The 26,333-nt window shown below is 38.8% G+C and overlaps 1 protein-coding gene across 2 annotated transcripts in view; it reads right to left on the bottom strand.

Annotated features, from left to right (window-relative positions):
* MGAT4A (alpha-1,3-mannosyl-glycoprotein 4-beta-N-acetylglucosaminyltransferase A) overlaps window positions 1-26,333 on the bottom strand; it is an 81,116-nt gene that overhangs the window by 13,991 nt on the left and 40,792 nt on the right. For both annotated transcript variants that reach the window (XM_071582091.1, XM_071582099.1), the window contains exons 6-12: window positions 20,259-20,305; window positions 19,586-19,699; window positions 18,913-18,988; window positions 17,409-17,523; window positions 9,667-9,797; window positions 8,958-9,065; window positions 8,364-8,557 (exon numbers count right to left, since the gene is read on the bottom strand). In XM_071582091.1, coding sequence (XP_071438192.1) covers window positions 8,364-8,557; window positions 8,958-9,065; window positions 9,667-9,797; window positions 17,409-17,523; window positions 18,913-18,988; window positions 19,586-19,699; window positions 20,259-20,305 — 785 coding nt within the window. The remainder of the gene's footprint in view (window positions 1-8,363; window positions 8,558-8,957; window positions 9,066-9,666; window positions 9,798-17,408; window positions 17,524-18,912; window positions 18,989-19,585; window positions 19,700-20,258; window positions 20,306-26,333) is intronic.

The raw sequence follows: 26,333 nt of genomic DNA, 5'->3' as shown, positions 1-26,333 counted from the left end.
TGATTATCATTCATACACCGACAAAAGTTTAGGTTACATATCAGGGAAAGGTTTTTCACCCAGAGCACTGGAACAGGGAACAGGGAAGTGGTCACAGCACCAAGCCTGCCTGAGTTCAAGAAGGAAGCATTTGGATAATGCTCTCAGACACATCATATGATTCTTGGGGTGTCCTGCACAGGGCCAGGGGTTGGACTCGATCCCGATGGGTCCCTTCCTGCTCAGCATATCCTACAATTCAAGAACTCTCAGGGCACTTTACAAGCCTATACTCAGATCCAGAACTGCCCCAGCAGTGAGCACTCAGAAGGGTCCTCAGCATTGGCACTAGCTCCCCATGCAAAGCAGCATATAAATTAATATAAATACTACTAATCTGCCCTGCTGGCCTTTATATTCATTGAATGGCTAACCCTTTTCATTACCTGTGCTTTCCAAAAATTATAAAATAAAAATCCCACCTACACACACCTCTCTAGCTTTCTCCCATCTTGCTTATAAAGGTATGTATCTCTTCCTTCTCTCATCAAAGCACATTCAGGCCCAAAAAACTATTACTATCTTTAATACGTGATTTTTTTAGGCATAAAAAAAGTCTGTCTTTTGTATTTTATCTAAATAAATATAAATGCCAACTATTTTTAATACATAGAAAGTGTTCTAATTAAAGTGTTCTAATTAAAAATTAGAAGGGAATACACAACAATTTTATTAGTAAATTGTGGCAGCATTATAGAAGGAACTAATACACAAAAATTCTTTCAACAGCACAATTCATATCCACTGTTAATATATTTGGGTTGAAGGAAACAGGTCATCTCACTTGATGCCAAACACAAATATTCAAAGAATCTATTTAAGAATGCAGGCCTTTGTGCTCTGTAAACACCAGGAATCGAATCCTTTTCTTCACATATCCTCCTTATGTCTCTTTTTAGCAAAGTTATATACTTTAGCACACCCTATTTTCAGAAAAGGAAAATAGGTAGGAAGGCAGAGAGGATGTTTCCTTCCATGTTTGAGCAAATTATCCATAGCAACATGCAGCATAGCAGTTTTTAATTCTGCACAACATGAATTTCTATAAAAGCAACATTCAGTCAGCAAATTTTTGGCTCTCTGCAGATGCCATCATCCACTGCAAGAGTCATTATTCACCAATTCTATCCAGTATTTTTGATCACCGGATGCAAATGTGGTAAAAGAAAACTAATCTACCTCCTTTGTGTGACTTTCCCAGAATTCTAATTAGGGAACGTTATTCTACTGTCACTGGAATCCAGTATTAACCATGCACTATTTCCTCATGCAAAATACAAAGAGAAGATGAGTAATTTCTTTTCCTTCTCTCAAGTTCAATTTATTCTTCTATCCTTTATGCCTCTTACGCAGTCATTTAAAAAATTGCTTATACTTCAAAAACAAAAAAAGCTTAATTCCTCAAGTCTATATAACACCTGCCAAGCACTCACAATAGGTAAGCAATGTAGGGGGAGTTTTCCCATCTTGTTATAATTCCCAATTTATAAAAAAAACTTCAACCAAAGAAACAACAAAAGCACATCCCTCAAAAATAAACAAACAAAAACATACAAACAAAAACACCAAAAACCCCCACCTGTTAACTTCTGTGCTAAACGTCTGGTAAGATCTCACTTCCTCTGACAAAGCAACTAACTGGCCTAACTGGCCCAGTATATGAACTGGGCTGCATGTTTGAGAGCTGCAAGGGATGAATTTCCCATTTTCACATGTACCAAACCAGCACACCAAGAGGAGAGAAATTTCTCCTGTTTTCCAACATATCACAAAGTGGTTCGACTGAAGAGGTGATAGGAGGATTTTGGATAGTGGTCTCAGTCTTTTTTATCCAACACACATCTAAGAAATCAATTTTCTCACACCACTCCCAAACTCAATCTTTTACTGTACCATTCCCTAACCCCCTTCAGCTGTGCAGTCGGTGTAGAAGGCATTCAGCTGCCCAGGCAAATCTCATTCCCCAGACTACTCTTGCCTTCTGTTTCCCAGTGAGGACTATGACATCTGCTTTCTAACACTGCACTGTCTCTCTGGAATATGCACACATCAAGTATAATAAAAAAGAGTCTGGCATTAAATTAATCTTAATTTTTTTCATTTTGGGGGTGGTTTGGGTTTTTTGGTATTTTGTGAATGTTTTATTGTTTGATTGGGTTTTTTGGTGATGGTGGTGCTTTTTTAGAGCAGGGGCTGTTGTCTGTCTGGAAATCTCTGTTCTACTCTTCAAAGCCCCTCAGTTCTTTTACATGGTTACTTCTACTGAATTTTTAATCCAGTCAAATGTAGAAAGGCTGTGCTGGGGCTTTGGTTTTAGTATGTGTGTGTATAGATGTAGGAGTACATACAAACATTTTTTACCCCCACCCAGCTTAGCTGGGGAAGCACAGATAACAACTCCATTCAGTTTTCTTAAACACAAGCATTTAACACCATTTGAGATTGCACTTGGGTATGTGACCTCATCACAGGCAGAAAGATGCAATTATGACATCTTAGAGATTCAAGTCCTTCTGGAAATCAGGTGAAGTATTTTGGAGTACCTCAAGTGGCATCAGACATTGAACATTTAGGCAACAGCATTAAGCTTCCAAGATTTCTGACTAAGAACTGTAAATCCAGGAACACTGCCAAAGACACAAATCTTGAATATTAGTGCCATTAAGGAGGAAGCAGCATGTCCTTGGCTTAGGCAGCTCTTTTCTTCTGTCTCTGATCCATAGTTTGAGTTTTTTCTCCCCTTCTTGTGCAAAGTCCTTGCCTCATTGTTATGGGCAGAGTTCCATGCCTGGAGCAAACAGCATCACTGGCTGGGAGCCTGCCTGCCAAATTCTGCTGTCAGTGCATCCATCTGAGGATGTTCTACTCATTAGTACAGGAGCTTATGTAAACACAGGAACTGAAGTCCTCAAATTCTCTTTTCTGTACACTACCAGTATTATCCCATCTGAAAAATACCAACAAACACCAAAACATAACTTTGAGTGAATTTGGGTTCATTCAGGATTACTATATTTAGAGATCCATGGCTTTCAGAATTTGAAGGAAAATAATAAATTCAAGGGGCTTGAAATATTTCCCATCAACTGACACCACTATTAAAAGCTTAATAACTATGAAGATGGTGTTAAACTTGAGTAACACATATCTTTAGAATCAGAACAAAGATTATTTCTAAACCATACACTCTGTGTGTGTGCACCTACATGTGGTTCTTGAGCTGAAATTGCCCATGAAAGGTTTAACGCACTGCACTGAACAGGAGCTTCCACACTCAACAGGGATTATGAACAAAGAACAACTTGTGCATCAGTCAAGTCACTGCTTGAAAAAAACTAAAGAATTGTGCAGTTCTCCAGGTCCTGAGTGGTTGTTACTGCAAAAGCAAATGATGAGAAAGTTCCACTTAACAGTTTTGGAGAGCCGTTAGAAAGTCTTTTTTCCTTTGTAGTGCATTTGATCTTGTATTGCTCTACCCACAGGAGGACTTGCATCCCACAGGATGGATAATTAACTACATTTTAGATACATACATGACTGACTGATATACTTTTTTTTAAACTTTGCTGTACTTTAAAAAACCCTTCCTTTTATTTTTCACTGCTAGAGAACCTGTTTTAAGAGCTGCATTTATTTTCCTTTACAGAATACCTGGCAAGCATCTGTCATTTTTTATGCAGGTATTTTTCAGCACTGTCACAATAATTTCAGCGCAGACAAAGTAATGTATATGTTTAGTTAACAGGAGCCCAGCAAGATACTATTCACTCTCAATACACTGATTTTCTAGCTTAAATAGTCAAATATATATTTCTTGCATGACTGAAAATTCTCTGTTGTGAGAGGGAAGTATATGTGAAGTTAACATTATGTGTTCCCTGGTATTCCAGGGTCAACAATACAGAAAATTAGATGATTAGTCTCAAATACTGCACATCCAGTATCTATGCCAATACCAGATCACAAGGTAGGAAATATAACCTACAAGCTGGTTTGTCAAAGTATTAAGCTTTCACTTAAAAACTGAAATTCTAATCAGCAAGTTCTACCTTATAAAATCTCTTTGTCAATAATCAGTGTCACATTAGGATGACCACCCAATAAGTTGCTAAAAGGAAAGGACAACTATAGAGTTAAAAGCAGTGCTGGCAGGGAGGGGGAGGAAAAAACCCAACACCACAACCAACCAATAGATTTCCCCCTCCCCTCAAAAAAGCAAACTGCTAATGCTTTTCAAAATATTCCAACTAACAGTATCAAGCAGTGTTGCAGAAGAGTGTGGAGCAGAGGTTTCTTGAGGAGCAGCTGCAGGAGCTGGGGTTGTTTAGTCTGGAGAAGAGGAGGCTCAGGGGGACCGTACTGCTCTCTACAACCCCCTGACAGGAGGCTGTAGCAAGGAGGGGGCCAGTCTCTTCTGCTGTGCCTTCAGTGAGAGGACCACAGCAAACAACCTCATGCTGAGATAGGGGAGATTTAGATACTAGAAAAATTTTTTCACTGCAGGAGTAGCTAGGCATTGGAATAAGTTGGCCAGGGAGGTGATGGAGTCACCCTCTCTGGAGTGTTCAAGAGGTGTCTGGATGTGGCACTTGGAGATCTGGTTTAGGGGTGAATATGATGGTGCTGGGCTGATGGTTGAACAAGATGACCTTGAAGGCCTCTTCCAACCTTGATGATTCTGTGATTCTGTGAAGCAGTTACATACAAGAAATGATGAGCCTCATATTTTAAAAATATAAAGCAAATTTAGATAGATATACTAGTGAGGTTGGGGTAAGTTTTTGTTTTCTGGTGTTTTTTTTTCTTTCTACAGGATAAAATACATACTTGTCTTTTCCTGCAGCTTTTTTTCTTAAAACAGAGATCAGCATCTGAAATCCACTTATACTGAAGCAAACCTGAAGCCCTTTTTAAAAATATCATTCTAAATTCTTATTGCAGCAAAGCTGACAAGTGTAAACATAATCTAATTAACACAGCCATAGGTTATGCACTTCCAAGGGCTTTCTTGATGCAATTAGCACATGTTTTCTTTGAAAACCATATCAGATTTGTGTCAATCACATCTGTAGGGAGGAGACTGAAACTCAGGCAGTCAAAAAAGAAAAGATGATGGACACCAGTATCACTTAAGTGCCGCAACAGAGCATCTTTCTCAGATGTGTTTTGGCTGGTTTATAAAGAAACTCTTAAATATAACTATCAGTTTTAACTAAATCTGTGTTTGGAACAGCCGTGTACACACCAAAACAGCAAAGTGGATTTCAATAATTATATAACAACTGAGGGAACAGAAATTCAGTATTTCTTATCTTATAATGCAGGCTACTTTGAGCATTTATCCATTTATTGGAAAAAACATAACAACAAACCAAAACCAAACCATACTTCAACACTGCTGTGCAATTTCTTTTAAAGAGGAAAGTCCTTCAATTTACTTTCATTCTCAAGGTTATGCTACTGAAAGAAATGTGTGTATTTTCTTACTGCAAAAATACGAATAAGACCCTAACTTACTATTAAGAGACTTGAGTGTTGTGGCTGGAGATCTTTTGCTTGGAAAAAATCTAAAAAGGTTCAGTAGAAGTGCTGTTACTAAAATAACCATTAGAAGATTTCAGTTTACACATCCCTGTTCTCCAAGCGTGTTTTAGAACAAGGACCATCTATTTGACTGTTCAACAGCCGGCAGGGATTTCCCAACCAGGTCTTGCATAGAATAGCCACAGATGTTACCTTCTGCTCAGTGAAAAGAGCTCAATTCTCACTTTAAACTGTTAAGAAATCCTTGCCAGTGTTATCCCTGACAATGTTCTCAAACATTAAATATTTAAATACTTAATGAGAGCTAATTACTGAACGTCAGAAAACTTAAATCCAGTCCAGCAAAACACTTGGCTTGGAAAAATAAACTACAGGAACAAGTTAGTACTCTGTCACAGAGTAACAGACCTGCCATTCATTCAGTCAGAGCTGTGGTCAATATTTCCATAAACAAACTTCTCCATCAAGAATTTATTATGGGAGTTACTAAGCAGTTACACCGCAAACTGACTTGGCAGACAAAATTTTCTTTAAATTCAAAGAGCTTTTCTATTACCTAAAAAAATAAAACAAAACCCAAACCTGTTGTGTTCCTTCACAGACACAAGATGGCTATCAAAAGTCTATTTTCTACTCTTAATTCCCACCATCAGATGTATTTCCCCACCAGGTAAGTCTTCCTATAGCTCGGTCCACTTTCCCTTTTCTGTTTCAACCTGTGAGTCACAGTTTTATTTCTGACTGTCTCAGCAAGCATCCTTGAAATATCAGGAAATTCCACTAGACGTCACCTGCAAAAATCTGCTGCTGCTGCTGAAGTTATGTAAACAAATAAAAACAAGTCCCCAACAATTTGAAATTACATCTTAGCTCTGATCAGTCATTGACTTCAGAAAGGCAAAGTACTTTTGAGGATACTGTGGCCATAGAAGCTAAAAATAAACTTGGAAACAACTTACAATACTAGCTCAGACAATATTAAACCTGAGTCTGAACAGGTAGCATCATCCCATCCTAATTGGTGGATTTCCTTTGGGGAAGCAACAGAATGCAAGATGCTTCCTTTCTTCTAAAACTAAAATGCATTTCTTCAATAAATAGAAATAACAACATTAAAAAAATGTATAATCCTCTACTGCTAAGACTGTTCTTAGCACTGCATGTAGACATAACTATCTTAGGCCTAGCTACAGTTTTCCAGGGCTCAACAATGAACACTATTTTCCCCTCTTTTGCACAGGTAATTAATATTTATTCATTCCCCCAGTTTCCTTCACCATTAAGACAATACATATTAAAAAAATATTTCTTCAGACCTGTGCATGCCATTTTTTAAATAACAGTGCTGACCTATGACACCTGCTAGCAATGCTTTCCAAAACTGCCACTGAGCATTTGTCTCGTCCTAATCCACTCCAGATCAACATTTGCTGCTTACACGTACTCTGTTCAGAACATAGATTCTTTAAAAAAGAAACACCACACAAACACACAAATTGAACAATGTGTACTTTGTCTTTTTGAAAAAGAAAATGTGACCAAAAGAAATCAATAAATTCATATATCTGAGTTTAAAAAAAATGGTTTTTTAAACTATTGGCACAGGACTAAAAAAAATATTTTGCCTTTAATCCAAGGAGGTGTGACAGTCATATTCCTCAACAGATCCATCTTGGAAAGCTAACCAGGAAAGTCCTTTAAAAGATAGCAATCAACTGAAAGAGTAATTTGACATTTGAAACAACAAACTTGAGTTTCAAGGTCAGACTAGTTTGGAACAACGCAGTAACAAGGAAACTACTGATCCCCACTGTTGTGCTAAGCCAAGGTGAAGACTCAGCTTTTGATTATATACCAAGGCACACAAGTTGACTAATTGGATTCACTTCAGGACTGCAAAAAGGGCTCCTTAATATCCAGTCAAATTGATTCAAAGAAACTTTGTTCTACTAGGCTACAGGCACTGGCCTATAAAGAACACCTAAGCTATGTGAAGTCAGAAGAAAAGGAACCCATTAACATAGCAACAGTGAAACAGGAAATTTATGGACAAGACAGTAGCCAGCAAAGCAGCAAATAGGTTCCAATAACACTAAAGGATGACTAATCTCTACAGTGCAAACTCTATTATCCTTAATTAATCTGACTAGTAGCTAAAAAGAAGTCACTTTCAGTCCTCTAACAAATCACAGATATTTGCACTGTGAAGGCCCACTCCCCCTGTTTTTGCTGTTGTTGTTGAATTTTAATGTTTTTTAAATAGGTCAACTTAGATTCTTAGCATGGTGACTTTTCTTCCAAGCCCTAAAGCTACATCTGAAAAACATTACCCTTCAGAGTTCCCAGCTTTCAGGTCTGGGGACATCACAGTACGTTCCAGCAAGATTTCTGACCTGGACAACCAAGGGACTGAGACCTCAGGGCACAACACACTGTACCACACACCATGCTGTACAATTGCACTGTCATTAGAAGCAGACCAAGCAAATAGAGCCAAACTGGCTTCTGCTCAATTCTCTTATGAAGTGTCAGACAAGCACTGGTTTTGCATCACAGTTATCAAAAAGGCTCCAGATTAAGTGAAAAAAAAGTGTTTTAAAGACAAAATTTACTGTAGTAAAAGATTTAAAGGAAAGACAGTAATGATCACAGTTTCAGCTGAACTCCAAAAGTCCTATGTCATTTCACTTTAGGTTATAATGACAGTCCCAAATTCTATGTTCAAACATTTTTGGCACAAGCAACTTCATATAAGAGACCAAAAGCAAATAATTACTAACCTTTCTACATTGACTGGCTTGTCAAATTTAAAGAGAATATAATCTCCAGCAACTGGTGTGACAGCCCAGAAAAAATCTTCCCCTACGTAGGTTTTTTCTAGTGTATGCCCCTGGTAGACTTTTAAAGATGTCGAAACCTCTGCAGGTGGATTCACGTGGATTTTATGCAGTAATGGTTTCAGGAAGTCTTTATCCTAATTGAAAGACAGACAAACATCATGCTGGTCAGAGAACCTTGTTTATTGTTCTTTTCCCAGGTGGTTACACTTAAAACAAACATTTGCCCAACATGGAAAACGAATGCATTTACTCATTTTGGGTGCATCAGATCTTGTACTGATTAATAAGATGTGCATGCCATTAAAGTAAAAAAATCAGAAAACAATATTCTCTAGTAAAAATCCACATCAACTGGAACTAGCACTTCTTATACTCAATAGTAACCAGTTTACATCAGATTTAATTCCAACCGGAGCAATATACACTGGGCTTTAAAATGCAAGACAACAAGAAAATGCCTGTTTTCTCAATCTCCACAAAGGTTTTAATTTAATCAGCCTGCTCTGGAGCAGAAGGGAAATATTGGCTACTAACTGTGAGTTTCTGGATCTTCCCTGCTAGAGAAGAGTGGAGGCCAACATGCTGGAAAAGAGAAGGCCTGAAGCGTATCCGTAGGTTGGATTTCTGCCGATCACAATGTTTCTGAAATGACGGAGGGAAAAAGGAAGGGTGGGATACAAAAAAAAAAATCACATTAGTGAAAAAACAACACAAGGTAAGAATCTAAGCCTATTTATCCAGTTGTTCTTGTTTTCATTCCAGAAATCTATCAAAATTGCTATGCAAACATAACACTGTTCATGGTTCTTGCACAGAACCTGTTTATTCAGTCTTTCAGCAAAGGTGCTACTTGAGAAATGAAGGACTAAAACCCACAGTTTATTCCCCATTTGAAACCTTCTCTAAGACTGCTGTCCAAGCACTCTGCAGAGTTTATTTTAGCACTGTTACACACAAATTTAAGAAACTTAATTTAAGAAACTCAATTTAAGAAACTTAATTTAAGAAACTTAATTTTTGCTTTTCATCCTATTGCACCCATCTCCAAAATCTGAAGCAGTAACACTTATAATGCCTCTGAGAACTCTCTCTAAAGTTCTTTTTGAGATAAAAATCTTTGCAGGAAGGCTCTCCCAGAACATGCAGTAACCGTAACACACTGTGCTAGCTTCCAGCTCACGAAAAGCAACTTATTCATCATCACAAAGACATTTTAGAAGTTTTATAATAAAAACAAACTTACAGCATCTTTCTCAGGGTTACACACTTTCACCCAGAGGATATGGTCCAGGAGCCAATCAATAGGTTTCTCCTTATAAAACATAAATATGAACTCTACAATAAGAGTGATATCTGGAGACTGGAACATTTTACCTGTGGTGACATTAAGAATAACTGGAGTTATTTTAGATTAGAGATAACACTGTCTTTTGAAATCAGAGAGACAACAGATGATAAAGCTGTGCCAAGACAAGAAACGTTAGCAATGAACAACTTGAAATCTCAATGTTGTTCAATAACTTTCAACTAAATAAAACAACTATTGGAACCAGAACTTCTTGTAATATATCTTGCTGCTATCAAAATATTCAATGTATACTACAAGGCAGTCTCCTTAAGAACAGAAAGTGTCAGTTTGCACAGAGTATGAAGAGTTATGGATTGGTGTGTCTTATTCCCCATGACACATGTTCAAGCACCTGAGACGAGGAGCTGTTGCAAGTATTACCTGCCCAGTCACACAGTTTCAGTCTTTGCAGGTACAACAAGCAGAGATGGAACATCTACACTAACTTCAGATCCTTCTGTACAGGAAATCAAAGGGAAAGAAGGAAGCTACTAGAACGTATCCAGAGATAACACAACTCAGTAGAAGAGAGACAACCAGAGGTTTTTTCAGAAGTGCACAGGCCACAGGCAGGACTTCTGGGTCACATCACAATGCCATTCTGCATGGCACTGTGCTAAAGGATTCTTGGGAACCCTGCAAACTGAGGCATAAAGGAGGTCTTTGCAAAAGAAGGAATCTCACTGTTGATGAAGAAAGTCTATTTACTACCAACATGAGCAACCATCTTCGTGGTTTGTGGAATACACTTCTCTGCCAGTACAGGTGTCTGAAGAGAAAGGTGGCTCTTGCGTAAAACTGAATGCAGCACTTCAAAAAAGTGCCTTGTATGAAGACAACCAGGAGCAACACAGACTGACAAGTGTTTGTACCAGGGACTGCACTCAAGCATGGGACTGTTTATAAAGCAAAAATATTGACATCCCTTGTAAGTGGTTGTTACAATGAGGTTTTTATCTCTATTTGAAAATACTCTGTAACAAAAATTTGAAGCCCCCACTACACAAGGGACAACTCCTACTAAACAAGGGACAATTGCAAAGCTTTATTCTTAAAGGACATAAGAAAGATGTTACAATTTTTATTAGTATATTGTTACTATTTACACATTATATTGTCATATTGTTTAACATTATTTGTGGAAGTACATATTTTAAAATGGGTAGGGAACAATCATATGATTTGTACAATGTTGTGCAAAATACTCATGCAGAATAACAGCTTTCAGCTTGTCACACATCCAGCTAAACAGGCTCCCAATTTTCCTGGTGATTCATCTCTGCCTACTGCTTTCAATGAAAGGCAGTTAAATGCCTCCCTGACATCCGATCCCGTCAGATCTCGGAAGCTAAGCAGGGTCAGCCCTGGATTAGTACTTGGATGGGAGACCTCTTGGGAAATGCTGGGTGCTGTAGGTTCTAGTCCTGAGGACCTCACTGGCACTGTCCAAGCTTGCTCGGCCGTGGCAGATGAACCTCAGGACTTAAACGGTGGGGCCAGTTCTGCACACGCTGAGCCTCACCTAAAATCCACTGCGCAGGCTGGAAGGGCACACACACGTGGGGACAGCCCTTCCCAAATCTTTGTTCGCGTAGCTGAGCCACACACACACACTGCTTTCAATGGCATAGGGCAGAAGAGAAAAATACAATGAAGCCCAATCAAAACCAGCTTAAAAATGGGACTAATCAGATGTTTCTGTGATGTTTACAGGACTGAAACCATCATTTCTAGATGACACCTGCTGAGACAGTCTGTCAGTCTCATCTGCTTCAATAGGAAGTAGACCTTTCAATGTGGTGTCAGAGAGATGCACAATAACCTGAGACTCAGAAGGCAGAAACATCCCCACAGTATTGCTCCAATCTCAATGCAAGCAAACTGAAGAGACAGTTTATCCTCTTCTATACAGTCATGCTGCTCTAGAATCCTTTTCTTCTTTGTTCCAAGGACAGAGCAAAAGAATCTGACTGACATTTTTCCCTTTGACTAGCTCGCCTTCTGAAGAGCACAAGGATTACAGTCTTCAGTCTGTGGTCATCACTCAGAGACCATGTCACTTAAAACTGAGCAATAAGGTACAGGATCCTTACCTACAATTAAATAAACTAAGAACAAGACTGAAGGTAAGAGTAGGAATTTGCTCTTTTCCCTAATTTAAGTTATCCTAATTTTATCTAAAATAGAAACAGGACATCAAGAAACTATTTAACTCCCATGGTAAAATTGTCTAAGCCCAGAGGCACTTTCCTCTTGGCCAGCACACTACTGTCCACCACTCAGTCAACCACCCCAGACATGGGGAATAATCTCATTACCATGGTGATGTCACAGGACACACCAGGAAAAAAACAAAAACAAACACCACCAAAAAATCCAAACAAACAGAAAAACCCAAGCCACCCACCCTGATTTATCAGACTGCAACTAGTCAGAATAAGCCAGTTAAGCATCAGCTGGCTGTACCTGCACCAGCATCTTCAGACCCAATAGGCGTCTCTGCATGGCACTGCCCAGCACCATGGAAGTGTTCAACAGCCGAGACAAAACCACCTCACATTAATTCCTAATCACCACTGGAGCAAAGATGAAGAGGCAACACCCTGCTCCCAAGACAAGCGCTTTTCTCCCTTCATTAACCAAGGACAGGCATCCACACATAACTTTCTGAAGTGCTGTCACCACCTTTCACACACCTTAGCACAGCTTTGCCCCAGTCCCTTGTCCTTCTGTGTAACACTGCATCCCTCATCTGTCATTTCTGTCCCGGGATGCTACCAGCACAGCACAGCACTTCTGCCATCGATGCATGTCTCACTTTTTTCCACCAGAACAGAACACTCTTCCTACAACTGCTCAAAAACAGGGCTCTTCAGTGAAGTCTCTGGTAAAACTTCAGTGAAGTCTCTTCAAAGCTGTGGAACCCTGACTGTCCACAGCTAGTCTTTGTGACAGAAAGCAGCCCAGTACAACTCCTACTCCACAGGCCCAACCCCCCAGCCCATCTGAATCCAAACCAGCTGAGCCCTTACTTAGTCTCCCCTAAGAGGAGCAGCAGCAGCAGCCTGGCTTCCATAGGGCACAGCCACAGCCCAAGAACAAGAAGCAGCATTTGCCAAGGTCCTTCAGTCTTGCAGCCTCCCGTGCACCAGCACGTGAGCAAAGTGCTGTGAGCCACAGAACCACTGAGATGCCACCCAAATCCAGCCCCCTGACTGCCCACAGCCATCCCCAATATGCAGCCAAAGATCATCCACCCAAAGAGACCTCAGTGAAAAACTGCAGCCAACATGCACTGCCTCAAACAAAAGGCACCATGAGAGAACTGAAGAGATAGTTCATCTTGCACTGTGTTCATGCCCTTAGTACACCACATGATGGGGCAGTCCCATGGTGTACAACAGAGCACTCTGGACTCTGAATCCCAAGGACCTGAGTTCAAGTCTCAGTGGGGACCGTCCCCTGGCAGTTCAATGCCTCCCTGACATACATCCCATCCTGTCAGATCTCAGATGCTCAGCAGGGTCAGCCCCGGTTAGTACCAGGTGCTGTGACAGTCCCGAGGACTTCCCTGTCACTGTCCAAGCTCGCTCAGCTGTGGCAAATGGACCTCAGGACTTAAACGGTGGGGCCAGTTCTGTGCATGCTGTGCCTCACCTAAAAAATCCACTGTGTAGGCTGGAAGGGCACATCCACGTAGGGAGAGTCCTGCCCAAATCTGCGTTTGCCAAGTCTGGCCATACATACCATACCATACACACTACATGGGAACAGTCAGAAATCCAGGAGACTCTGCTGACAGAATTTTTGAGGTTTCAGATTCCAGGTGCATACAACCTACCACCAGAAAGAAACTTCAAAATCAAAACCAATCAGGACTCAAAGGCAAAATCTTGCTCCCTAAACCCCTAGAGAAATACAAAATGTAGAAGACTTTCTCCATATTATTTATTGATAAAAATGAGAGCCTGGAGTGGGAAAAAAATTGTGGACGATTTTCTGCTATTTATTGAGCCCTGCCAAGACTTCTATCCATTTTTCAGTCCACTTAAATGCCATCCTTAGTGAACTACGCCAGTCATCAGCATTTTTTTGCCAAGTACAAGACACACTTGAAACAAAACACTTTGCTACAATTCTATGAACTTCAAACATCTAAATCACTCATTTTCATTTTTCTGCCTAAGAATCATTAAATGTACTGAGTCTACACCAACAGTAATTTTACACCCACAAGCACATAGTCTAACTATGGTTGATGTTTTCAACGCTTTCCCTGTTAATGGTATGCAAGTTACTGGCATTAAAACCAGAACCTCTTTGAAGTTATTTAAAGCTCAAATGTTTGACTTGATCTAGTCTTCCCCAAACTTCAACTGTGTGAACAGCTTGAGCAGAAGTGTAATCAGAACAACTTAAAGTAAGCAGAACAGGCCTTAAAACATCAGGGCACAGTAAGAGGAACTGCACAGGACAATCCAAAGACTGATTTCAGACCACTCCATTAACTGTTTGTGACAGCTGGCATAGCTACAGTGTTGCAGTTGCTCTGGAAAACACTTCAGCTCACAGGCAGTTGGAAGATAAATGAGTATTTCTCATAAAAAGCTAGTAGGACTTTCCCACACTGTGTCACAGGGACTACAGTGCAAACCAGAATCCAGAAGAGCAGAAGATGCATCTCCTTCCACAGAACTTCTTAGAGAAACATCACACATCTCACGCATTATTTATTAGATACTTGACAGCACTTAAGACTATGCTTTCAGAATTAAAAAAAACCAAAGGAAATGATATCTGCTCTGTGGCAGAGGTGACAGAATTCTATAATCTTGCTGTCAGCCTAAATAGCTACATTTGCCACTTTCTCATGTAGCACTTGCATAAATTAAATTTTCAGGTCAGAAACACACTATGACAAAATAACTTTTATCTAGCAAACCTGCAAGCTGATCAATGTTTCCAACCGCTTACAGTGAATCAGCCACACCTCTCCTTTTTGGAGATTATTTCAAAATCAGTGACACCTAAGCAATAGTTGCCCAGAGAAGTTGTGTATGCCCCATCCCTGCAAGTGTTCAAGGCCACGCTGGATGGAGCTCTGAGCAACCTGGTCCAATGAAAGAAGTCCCTGCCCATGGCAGGGGGTTGGAACTAGGTGAACTTTAAGGTCCCTTCCAACCCAGGGCATTCTGATTCTATGAATTCAGTGCTCTACTTTCTTTCCTGGATATCTATACAAAAAACTCATCCCAAGTTACAAACTACTTTTGCTCTTCTCCATAGCTATCTGCATTGCCAAATAACCACAGTATCAGTCTGCATCAAGATATCCATAAAGGGATATCAGAGATGAGGCAAATCTACATTACTTGCATAAAATTTCCATGTAATATATGCTCACAGCACACCAATGTGTCTCAAAGCCAGAAGTTTTAGTTACTTTCATGAATACTAATGTTTCTCTCAAAACTTAAAAGCAGGATAAGTAGCTAAATTGGGAGAAGAAAAGATATCTAATTTAATTTTCTAGGTAGAAAAGTAACATTAAGATGTGTAGCCATAGCTAAATGCATCTGAAATTCTACTGATATAATCTAATTAAAAGGAGGCAAACAAATATGATCCAAGGAAAACAGAACAGGGACACAAGCAGCAGGAGCTAACAACTAAATTTAACTACAGCCATTTTCAGAGCCCACACTGACCAAAAGTATAAAGACAGTATAAAAAACCAAGATATTTTTAAACAGTTGTGTTTTTGATTAAGCCAAGTCTCAGTATTAAGAACTATCGACCTGCTCCTTCTGGCATAGACACTGTGCCCTCTACAGTAGCACTGAGAACTCAGAGAGGTGTGAAATACACAAATATTGTGCAAGTTAAGAGATGTGAAATATAACTGCATGGGGTAGACAGTACGTGTTATAAACTGTTTGTTTTATGCACATTTGATATGTCAGTCTTACAAAACAATTTATGAGTGAGTGTGCTCTGCTACTAAATCAAGCAAATGTAGAATAACTGCAAGTTGCTTCTACAGCCCAGGAGCTTCATACAGAATTTTCCTTTAAAGTGCACTTAGGACTGGAGCTAAAACTCAGACTGTGGGTTTAGTTCAAAAGTAGAACAAAGTCTAATCAAATGTTGGTACTCAACCAGTCTTTGCTGACAAACAAACAGAACTTTGCAAGGGGCTCCCCAACCCGAGAGACAAGACTATTTAGGGCAAAGGCTATAGTACATTATTTAAATTCTTTATACTAGGCAGTTTCATTTCCTATTTCTCCCACCTCTAGGCCACAAAACCAGTTCCATAATTTAATTAGCAACAGTGCATTTCTGATGGCAGCCCAAGGCAACCAAGAAGATTAGTTATGTGGCTGCCAGGTACATAAGGAGACGAGACTTTGCCCATTTCTTCTCCTCTTCTTCATTGTTTCTGTAACTTAGACTGGAAGGCAAGTGTATAAAGTGCAATTCTGTACCCTAACACAGCAAGTATAAGAGATAATGACTGTCTTCCTTCCTGCTCCAGGAATCCCTGAGACCCTGAAAGTCAGGGAACTATTGCACACCTGATGCTGAGCTAGAAACTGGATAGGACCTATTCACATGGTGCCAACATTCTCTCCATTCTCAGTATGACTATTTTGGGTCACAGACCTAAAAACGAAGTCATTCTCTGGAAGGTAGATCCAAAGTAAAGAGAACAACAAGAATTCCCAAGAGAATGACAGAACTCAGGGCTTCACTTAATCTGTTGCATTTAAGATTTTCTTTCTGAGCTCAACTGACAGACTTCATATTGGAATTGTTTGTGTTGACCAGAGGAATCTCTGAAGTCTGACCCAGCTTTTGATTTTAACTTGTGTATCTGCAGCTTATTGCTTTTAAACAAATCATGACACATCATGCAGCAAGGAAATAACCTTTTTATCTGTAAAATCCCTTCAAAATTTGTTAAGTCTAGTATCTCTATCTCTCTATAAAAGCATGCTAGTGTGAGGGCAAATAACCATAAAGTAATTTCTACAGTACCCTGGCAAACAATCCACACCAACCCAAGACCCTGCATTAATTTCTATCCCTGCTGCTTGTTGCAAACACAAACAGACTCTAATTACACCTAGGAAGGAGCAGACTGTCATAAATTCTCCCTAACGAATTAGAAAGGTGGAGATAGAAGAGGCTTGGCAACAAACTGGTGCCTGCTGATTTTTGGAAATTTTAGCACTACCACCAATGAAGTTATTTTAGGAGAAGTTAGTTTTCATGGTTTTTCTTTCTTCAGTCAGTTGTGTTTTAATGACTTTTTTTTTAACAGCAGCTAAATTCAAAGTAAGTCATGTCTTGCAGTCTGACTGTTAGTATTTTTATAAATTAATTAACTTTTCATTATAAAAATGCCCTCTTTTCCAATGGTTTGAGTTTGCCTCAATCAACAAAAATATATGAAACAAATGAATGGCAAAAACAACCATGAGTTAATCTAGAGGTCCTAAAAAAGGCAACAAATTTCTATCTCTTGGTCTATCTCTAGTACAAAGAAGATCGCTTTGAAGTCAGATCACTATTAATTCACAGTCTGAGGATGAATGTATTCTTTCAAACTACAAAAGTGAACATTTTCTTACCAATGAAACCCAGCTGAGAAAATTCTAGAATCATCCAATCTTCAGAAGCGAGCTGAAGAGCAAAGTTTTTTATTGTGCTGAAATAATTCTGCTTGACAACGATGTCATCTTCAAGCTAGAGGAAGTGATACCAACGAAAATTAAAAAAAAGCCTCATCAAAGCAACAGGAAAAAGTACAGCTGGCAAATACTGATTTATAACATATTGCTAACACAGAGACATATATTTCTAATCCTAATACTGACATAAAATACAGATGCCATAGCCTGCAATAACTATTGTAGGGATCAATCTGCCTCTTTGTGGAGAACAAATACAGAATCCTTCTGGAGTAAGAATCCACAAACATCTCAACTTCTTAACTGAGAATGTTGCTTTTCCAGCTCCTTTCCTCAGAGAAAAATCATCCATGAAATAATGTTACTCTAAGTGACATCAGGAGAACAAGCAGAACATGTGTATTACTTGTACACAAATACGGCTCTGTTTACTCACAAACCCAACATCACTGAAGGAGTTTCTCCTCCGAGACAGGAAGCTGAGACAGTCTGTCTATAGAGGTGGGATTCACTTTACCTGGCTTTGACTGTCCAGTGAAAGTCCAGGTGCATAGTTCAAACTAACCACCCAATCCAGGCAGCAGAACTGCCAACAAGGGGTGGTACAACCAATTCCTTCAATTCCTAAGTGTAGGCCATTGCTGCATTAGGGATCCTGCCCCTCCTGTTCTGTCTCCCAGTGCATTCACGCCCTCCCCCCACGTGACAGCACTAATATTCAGTATCAAACAAGGCTGTCTCTTGTTGTTGGCTGTGCTGCTTCCAAGAGAGCTGAGACTCCAACAGCTCTCAGAGAGGAGTCAGCATAGCTTTGTGAAAACCAGATGAGATGTGTGGGACTTTACACCCCAAGGACACAGCTACAAAATCTAAATAAAGACCATTAGTGCAGCTACTAAATCTGCAATACCTGTAGGTAAGACTTTACTTCAAAGCAGAAACACATGACAGGAACAATCCTGAGCTAAATTAAAGAACAACTGCTTAACTCTGTTCTTGGAAACCTCTTTAAAAAACTAAAATGTGTCTATACTCAACAGTCATATTAAAGTGACATTGCACTTGCTCTCAGAAGAAAGTAAAAAATGGATTTTCCCTTGATTTACACTAAAAACTAAGCTGGTGTTTTTTGCCTAGGCAACTCAAAAATAATTCATTTGGGGGACAAGGAAAAAAGAGTAGTTAATCTGTTCCGATTCCTTCCCTTTTTTGCTAAACATCTTAAGATAAGTCACACAGGACAAATTGCTTTTTCCTTTAGAGGCAGTGAGAGTGTCCTCCTCAAATTACTTCCTCATATACCATAACCACCACATTTAATGCCTGACTTAAACCATGGGATCAAGTCATCTCTGTTCTGTGTAGGTCCTTCTCATGTGTCCAAGAGCATAATTTCCAGAAACTCGTTTTAAAACTGGTCTCAAAGTAAAGAAGAGAAATTTACCTGAATGTAATAAACTCCCTTTTTCTGGGCATACATCATAAGAAAGCAATAATCCAAGTTTTGTTTTGTTCTCCATCTGAAATGAAATCAAAACCTAAGGTTTCTGATAAAAGGTTATTTCAATACATGCTGGCAATATAAAGCAAATCTCACTATGAAAATGAAGCATATTGGTGAAATGTTAGGACAGCCACTTTTGGTAAATCCTCCGTCTGAAAAAAGGAACAAAGCTTTCACCTTATGCTTTAATACAGACATAAAACTGGTTTAATTTGAATCTGATTTTGTGAAAACCACATGACAGTTCACTAAAAACACACATGCACTTTGAATGGCAACTTAGAAGGAACTACTGGGGGTTACAGGAAGTATTTTACGAAGAAAAACAATAAATAAAAGAGTGTACATAGAGGAATAAAAATACATAAAATCTCAGCTGTCCTCCCAAAATTTCAGACTACATTAATTCAGCTGAGCATAAGCTCTGATCATGCACAGAACAGCATGATCAGCTGGGATGAGATGGATTCACAGAGCACTTTTAGCATCCCCACACTTGCAAGAATTACAGTAAGAAAACATTTCAAGAATTCACATCCCACTTGCCATTTTATAAACAACAAAACTGTGGGTGTGGGAGGAGATGGGAAAAGATCTGGGGGAATAAACTTACCTCACTCTCTCTTTTGAATCTCCAAATGTCTCTTTCAAGTTTGTCAGGTCAGGATAGTAAGATGCAGGAGGGGCTATTACTTCCACCAAGCCAGAATTGATCTCTGTAGAAAATCTGTCAACAGAAACATCATAAAGTATATGAGAGATTCTGAGATCTGTAGACATGCTGTTTGCTTTCTCCTGGTACAGTTACTGTGTCTGGTTACAAAAACAACTTACTCAAGTGAGGCATGTAGAATAGAAGTAGTATATAAAAAAGTATTGTTTTCCTTAGCATCTCCTTCAGAGCACTATCAGCTCTCACCAATCACAATCAAACTACATTCAAGACATTTCTTTTACCTTTTTTCAGAACCTAGTGGTATTTTTCTATAGTTCTCTTTGAATATATGGAATACAAGGCCCTAACACAGATGTCACAAATTACCATTCATGTTAAAACAATCCCATCTTTAATCCCACTTATTGTTCTACAATTTGACTGAATCACTGCCTCATAATCTGTCCTCTATTACTTTTTTGTCCAGAAGTCCAAAGTCCCAAGAAACAAAAAGGCACGATCTCTTATTTCTAGAGTAATTTCTTTTAAATACTTATCAACCTGATTTAGAAAAATCAAAAAGCAAACCCACCAGTAAGCTAAGAAATCCCCGACTAAAACTACAACTTACTCTTTCTCCAGGCTTGCAACTACGCTGTTAACATAATCAAGATCAGTCTGGAAAAGGAAACAAAAGTAAAAAATGAATAGAATAGTTAATGGTTCTTGAGCTGCATTGCAAAAGAACAAAGCATAAACATTGCAGGTAGCTGTCCTTGAAAATCACTTTCAATGTGTAAGCCATTGGAGTAATGCAAGAACACATCACACATGTAACTATGTCTTATATTTGAGAAGAGGCAATTTCTTTTGTAAGCAGATGGGAATAATATTTACCCCATATCTGCACTTAGATAATTGTTTATATTTTCCTGCTACCTTTCATGTAGTTAATGATAAAATCATCACTGAGTGTTTGTGTAGGAAGAACTTCATCTTATTATAGAATAATACTATCTAAGAAAATATTACCATGGAAAGCTTTCTGCAAACAGTGCATTGAACACACACACTCTTCTATCAGAATCACATCTCCTAAGCTTTGCATTTACACCAAACAACCCAATCCCAGACAGCAGTGAACATGCTGTCTGCCTAACTAGGGTTGCTTTTCTGCATCAGACATTAAACTTGATGGACTGTCACTCCTACCAATCACTCAGTTCTTAAAGATGCAACAATTCTAAAAATTACTTGCTGGTTAAAATACAAAGTGTGACATTCTGGAAAAGTATAGATAATCCAGCTTGCCAGAACTGGGTGATTACCCAGCCTCACCATACACACACATTCCAGGAAAACAGAGTTTGTGAACTCGTGTGACAGAAAACCCTGATCTTTGTTATACTTATTAGTCTAATAATTTGACATACTACTTATGTTTTTAAAAGGAAAATTTAGTCTATAAATCAACCCAGATGCTGTTGGCTCATGAGGATTCTGGAGAAAGAGCTGCCTTTGAATTGCTCAAAATAAAGAATAGCTCATATTTTTTCTGATGAATTTGTAACACAGGGTATCATTAAAGGATTATACACGGAGAATAAATCCCTCCCAAGCATTTCCATAGAACTGTTAATCTTGTTTGATAAACGTGCTTACCCTTTGATCTTAAAAATCACCATTTCTACTTTTAAAGATTACTTTTATGAAATCCAACATAATGCCAGTGATGCACACTTTCCAAAAAAGCACAACAACAGTGGGTCTCTTCCAACAGCAGGTTCTAAATATCACAAGAGGATGTGAATAAAAAGTGTTTGTCTTAATTTTTTCACGCGTATTTTCTTCCTAAGTGCTATGCCTAATGCTGGACAGAAGTTTTAATAAGCAGAGAGGGTATTCACAAATTAAAACTCATCTTGCAGTGAATTCCATGCAATGAGACTCACAAGTCCATATGGACCTCAATAATCACTAAGTGTATAAATACAGATATGGATTGTTCATACATATTTAATTAATAGAATGGAGTTAAAGACATACATTTTTCTGTTTCGTGTAACAGCTGCAAATCAGTGACCCAGTGATTACCCAAAAATAATTTTAGTACATCCATCTTTAACTAAAGCTTTTCCTCTCTTTTCAAAACCCTTTAAAGACTAAAAATACAGAAATTACAGTTCAGTCATCATATGAAAAAGACAAAAATTTGCATTTCCAGTTGGCATGCCATTAGTCCAGTATTAATAACTACAATATTTGTAAAACAGTCCATTCTAACTGCATAGAAAAATACAGGATTTATACTAAATATATCTACATACACATACTCAGCAGAAACCCAGCTAGTTTCTATGTACTCCAGAGATTAAAATAAATGCCTAAATTCATGCCAACTGGAATCATGTATTTGATCACAAGCCTGTGCCTTAGTTTAAGTCTCCTCAGAGTGACCTATTTTGTACACTACCATAAAGCCTTGCTACTGCTTTTAAATTCTTACACAGAAAGCTTCACAATCAGGACAAGAAAAGAGTCTGGAATAGGAGGTTTTTCCCTATTTCCTGCTATTTGTTTGTGTTTTTCACACAAAAGGTTGGCAGTTTCCCAGTCAGAGCTGCAATCACAATAGAATCACATCAAAAAGATGAAGTCTGTAGTCTTCCAACCTCATACTGTAAGCTGACCTGCTGTCACACAAAGTCAAGAAGGTCTGGATGAGCTGCTCTGAACATGAGATACAGCAAATAGGACTGCTGGTTTAGTAGGTAACCTTTCCTTCCAAACAACAATAACTGCATCACTGCAGTGCAAAAGGAGATGCCACTTTTAGAATGAAAAAGAACATGGATATTAAAGAGCTGATGCTTTTTTCACATGACCAAATGCATTAAAAACTTGCTGTTCTGCCATCATTTCTAAATAAGCAGTTGTATTTATATTTACCAGCAGCATCTGAGATTCAGAACCAGGATTTCAACACAAAGCTCTTTTCCCCTCAGGATAGCAGGTTGAATGTCCTCCTTCCACATCATGACTCTGAGAGATAACCAACTCCTCTCGTTGGCCAGTCTAACACTAAATAGAATCTTTGCCAACACCTTTTTGCTGTGGACATATCCCAGGAAGGTGGCACTTTCAAAGTTAATTCACACAACATCATGAAATAAGTATGAGAATATGCAATAAATTTGATTGAGCTGTGACCATACCCAAGGGAAGAGCTATGTAGACAGAAGACTTTGCAGGGTAGCAATGAAAGGAAATCTGGAATACCTAAATTAGATCTAAGGATCTTTCAAGCAGTACCAGTAAATTCAGTAACTTAAATGCAACAGAAAAAGAATGTATTACTGACCAAAATCTATTCCCTCTTTTTAAAGAAGAAAATGTTTCCTGCCTTGACAGAATAAGACATAAGGTCCTCTTTATCAACCTGCAAGACATAAGACTGCTTGTCTTCAAGAACCTTAAAAAGGAAAAGACAAATCTAGACTAATAAAACAAAGTCATCCATGAAAGATAATCTGAAACTGTTCTTTAGGCTTCCAGGAAAGATCATCTAGGTTGACTTTGTAGCAGATATGAACTTACTATTTGTTTCATGGTATCAGCGCTGCTTTTAACTATTGAAAGGAAATGTCACTGGTGATCCCAACCATAGCAGCAGAATATCTAAGACTAGTTATGAATGTTTTTATCTACCAAATCTGAAGGCACTATCAAAATCATAATTTTTTCTTAGTAAAACTCTTAAGGCTGAAGATTAAATAATGTCCAGGAGTTTCAGATCCATGAAAAATAAGCATAAATGAGTATTTTAAGAACAACTCCCTTTGACGTGATTAAATGAAAAACTGTGCTAGTCCCCAGCCAAAGAGTTAACACTGCCAGTCACAAAGAATCTATGAACTACATGAAGCATTACAAACAAGTTTGTCCTCGTCAGGGGATCTCTGGGAATTTCATAATAGAATAAGCAGGGGTGGTCATTTCAGTATCAGCAGTTCAAATATTTTGGCCTGTTCTTTCTTCCTAGTCATATGAAATTACTGATCTCCAGGAGAACACAGTAGCATTAGAGTGAGACATCTTCCTTTAGCTGTTCACAGCAGACCAAAGATTGATTCACATCAGCATCCTCCTTGCAGCAAAGGCAGCCATGAACAGATATGTAGCAGAGTAAAAATAGGACAAGCATACACAATACTCTGATACCATCCATGCTGCAACTACCTTCAGTTCATGTTACTTCCTGAGACAGATGTGATCTTATGTATTTAATACTTCTCAGTAGACTCCTCTTCAAGATACCTCATTAGCATCACCTCGAGTCTGTCTAAACTTTCAGCAAGAGAAGATTTTAGCCCATAAGATCTGTGGAGTTTCAGAAGCCTGAGAACATGGCTATATCTAAGGTTTAACTCCTTGCATCAGCAATTTTGATAAGAAATGTGTATTTTGACGTTTTAATGAATCTCTCTCTCAAAAAAGCCTCAGAGTGTGTTGTGAACAAACTAAAGTTTCAGACTGTCAATAAGTTTTAAAGCTTCCTCAGTTTTTATAAAATGCTGTACTACAATTCTCTAAGTACCCTTCTCTAGTGCAAGTGAGGCTGCACTTCAAGTTTGCAATTATTCTAGGATTCATCTGAACAAAACATTGTTATTCATAACAAACACAGAAAGAACCAGAGCAGCAGTGAACTTTCCAATCTTTTTTATTGATTTTTATGAGTGAGCTTGTGCACAGCAAAGCAGGAGAATGTATCAGCTAGCAGACAAAACAAGAGGTTAGAAAGTTCTGATTAACAGCTAGCCAACTATCATACAAAACCAAGATTTCCAGCTTTAAAAATCAACCCTTTCATACTGTTAAATCCTGACTTCATACCTTGAAGAAGGACAGAAGGTGGACTGTTTCTGAAAATATAGGGAAACCCATGGCATTTAAGACCAAAGGCTTATTTACTATCTTAAGTGGCAGATACATAGGAAAAAGAACAAAAAAAAAAGTTGCAATCAAAACATCCCAAGTTAAAAAGGACCCACAAAGATCATCAAGACCAATGCTACTTGCAGGACTACCTAGAAGTAAATGATATGACTAAGGTAAGGGTGTCGTCCAGACACCTCTCCAGCTCTGAGAGGTTTGGTGCCCTGACCACTTCTATGGGGAACCTGTTCCAGTGACCACCTACTGTCTCAGTGAATAACCTTTTCTAAGGTCCAGCCTGAACTTCCCCTGATGCAGCTTTATACCATTTCCATGTGTCTTGTCACTGGTCCCCAGAGATGAGAGATCAGCACCTCCCCCTCCACTTACCACCTGAGGAAGATGTAGACTGCAATAAGGTCACCCCTCAGTCTTCTCTTCCAAGTTTAACAAACCAAGTGACCTCAGCTGCTCCTCCTAAGTCTTGCTCCTGAGGCCTTTCGCCATCTCAGTAATTTATCTACACTGTTCAATTATCCAGATCTTAATTTTTAAATTAAATCTACTAGCAGTAAGTCTTAACTTATTCAAGACCACCTTTCAGAAAAAGAAAAGAATCCCTGGGAAACAACCATGCTAATCTGCAATGTGTGGTCATCTCACTGCTTACTAATTAATACAATATTATGTGATCTTTCATTATCCTGTAGAATAGGGATGGGAAAATTTTACTAGGTATTTCAAATAATACAAACAATGCAAAATTACAGCCTTCAGAAAAGTCAAAGAAAACATATGTTTGCCTCAAAATAGAAAAAGTACATATGAATATAGTTACCCATATACAAGACATTAAAACTTACATAGAAAAAAAACAGGCACTGAAGTGGCATTTGGACCTATTTTGGGATATTTATGCAGTGAAGAAAAAGCCCTAAGGAATAAAAGTGCAGCAGTGGCTTCCAGTGGTTGCAGTAGCATATGGATATAAATAAATTCTGTGGAAAAAGGTAATAATATCTTCTAGAGTTCAGCAAATGCAGCTGAAAAAAATTATCTTCAGGAATACAGTGTCTGCTTTCAAACCTGAAGCAGCACGTTCAAGTTAAATACAGGGAACATGAGAAGAATATGCCAAGCAAAAAAACCAGGACTGAGAATGCTGTCATAACACAGCCATCTAATGTTACATAATAAAACGTAGCCTGTGTCCTACATGAGCTCTCCCTTCCACACAGGCAAGAAATATCTTCCTCTCTCTCGTCACTTCTGTGATTAACCCAATTTAGTTCAGGACAAGGTTTCATGATGCAAAAGCGTTTGGCAGCAACAGCAGGAACACAAATATACTCCACTGGTTTCTCCCTGCCCTTGTGCCCTGGGTGTCCATCCCTCAATCTTGAAGGCACACATCTGTATGGATTGTGCTGTGACACAACACTGCATCAGGGAACAAGTTTAGCTTTTAGGGCCAGACAGAGCAAAAAGCATCAAAGAACAATTCAAAATAGGACATTCAGATGCAAGTTAAGATAGTGTCATACAGCCCCCTACTAGTTCGGTGCATATCGCAGACGAAGAGTAGTTTGTGGAAGCTGAAAGAAAGCAGCATATATGGCAAGAAAGCAACACGAGAAACTTTTACTTGTCCTTGAGGGAGCCTGTAAATTGTTGAAAAGGTTTGTTTTCCAGACAACAGGCAGTTGCTGTGTACAGTCAAAAAAGCACCCTTCAACGATGTGTGTTCTTAGTTGGAGAGAAGGAATTT

Source organism: Pithys albifrons, chromosome 1 (assembly GCF_047495875.1).
Source record: "Pithys albifrons albifrons isolate INPA30051 chromosome 1, PitAlb_v1, whole genome shotgun sequence".
NCBI lineage: Eukaryota > Metazoa > Chordata > Aves > Passeriformes > Thamnophilidae > Pithys > Pithys albifrons.
This window is presented reverse-complemented; position numbering and strand designations above follow the sequence as displayed.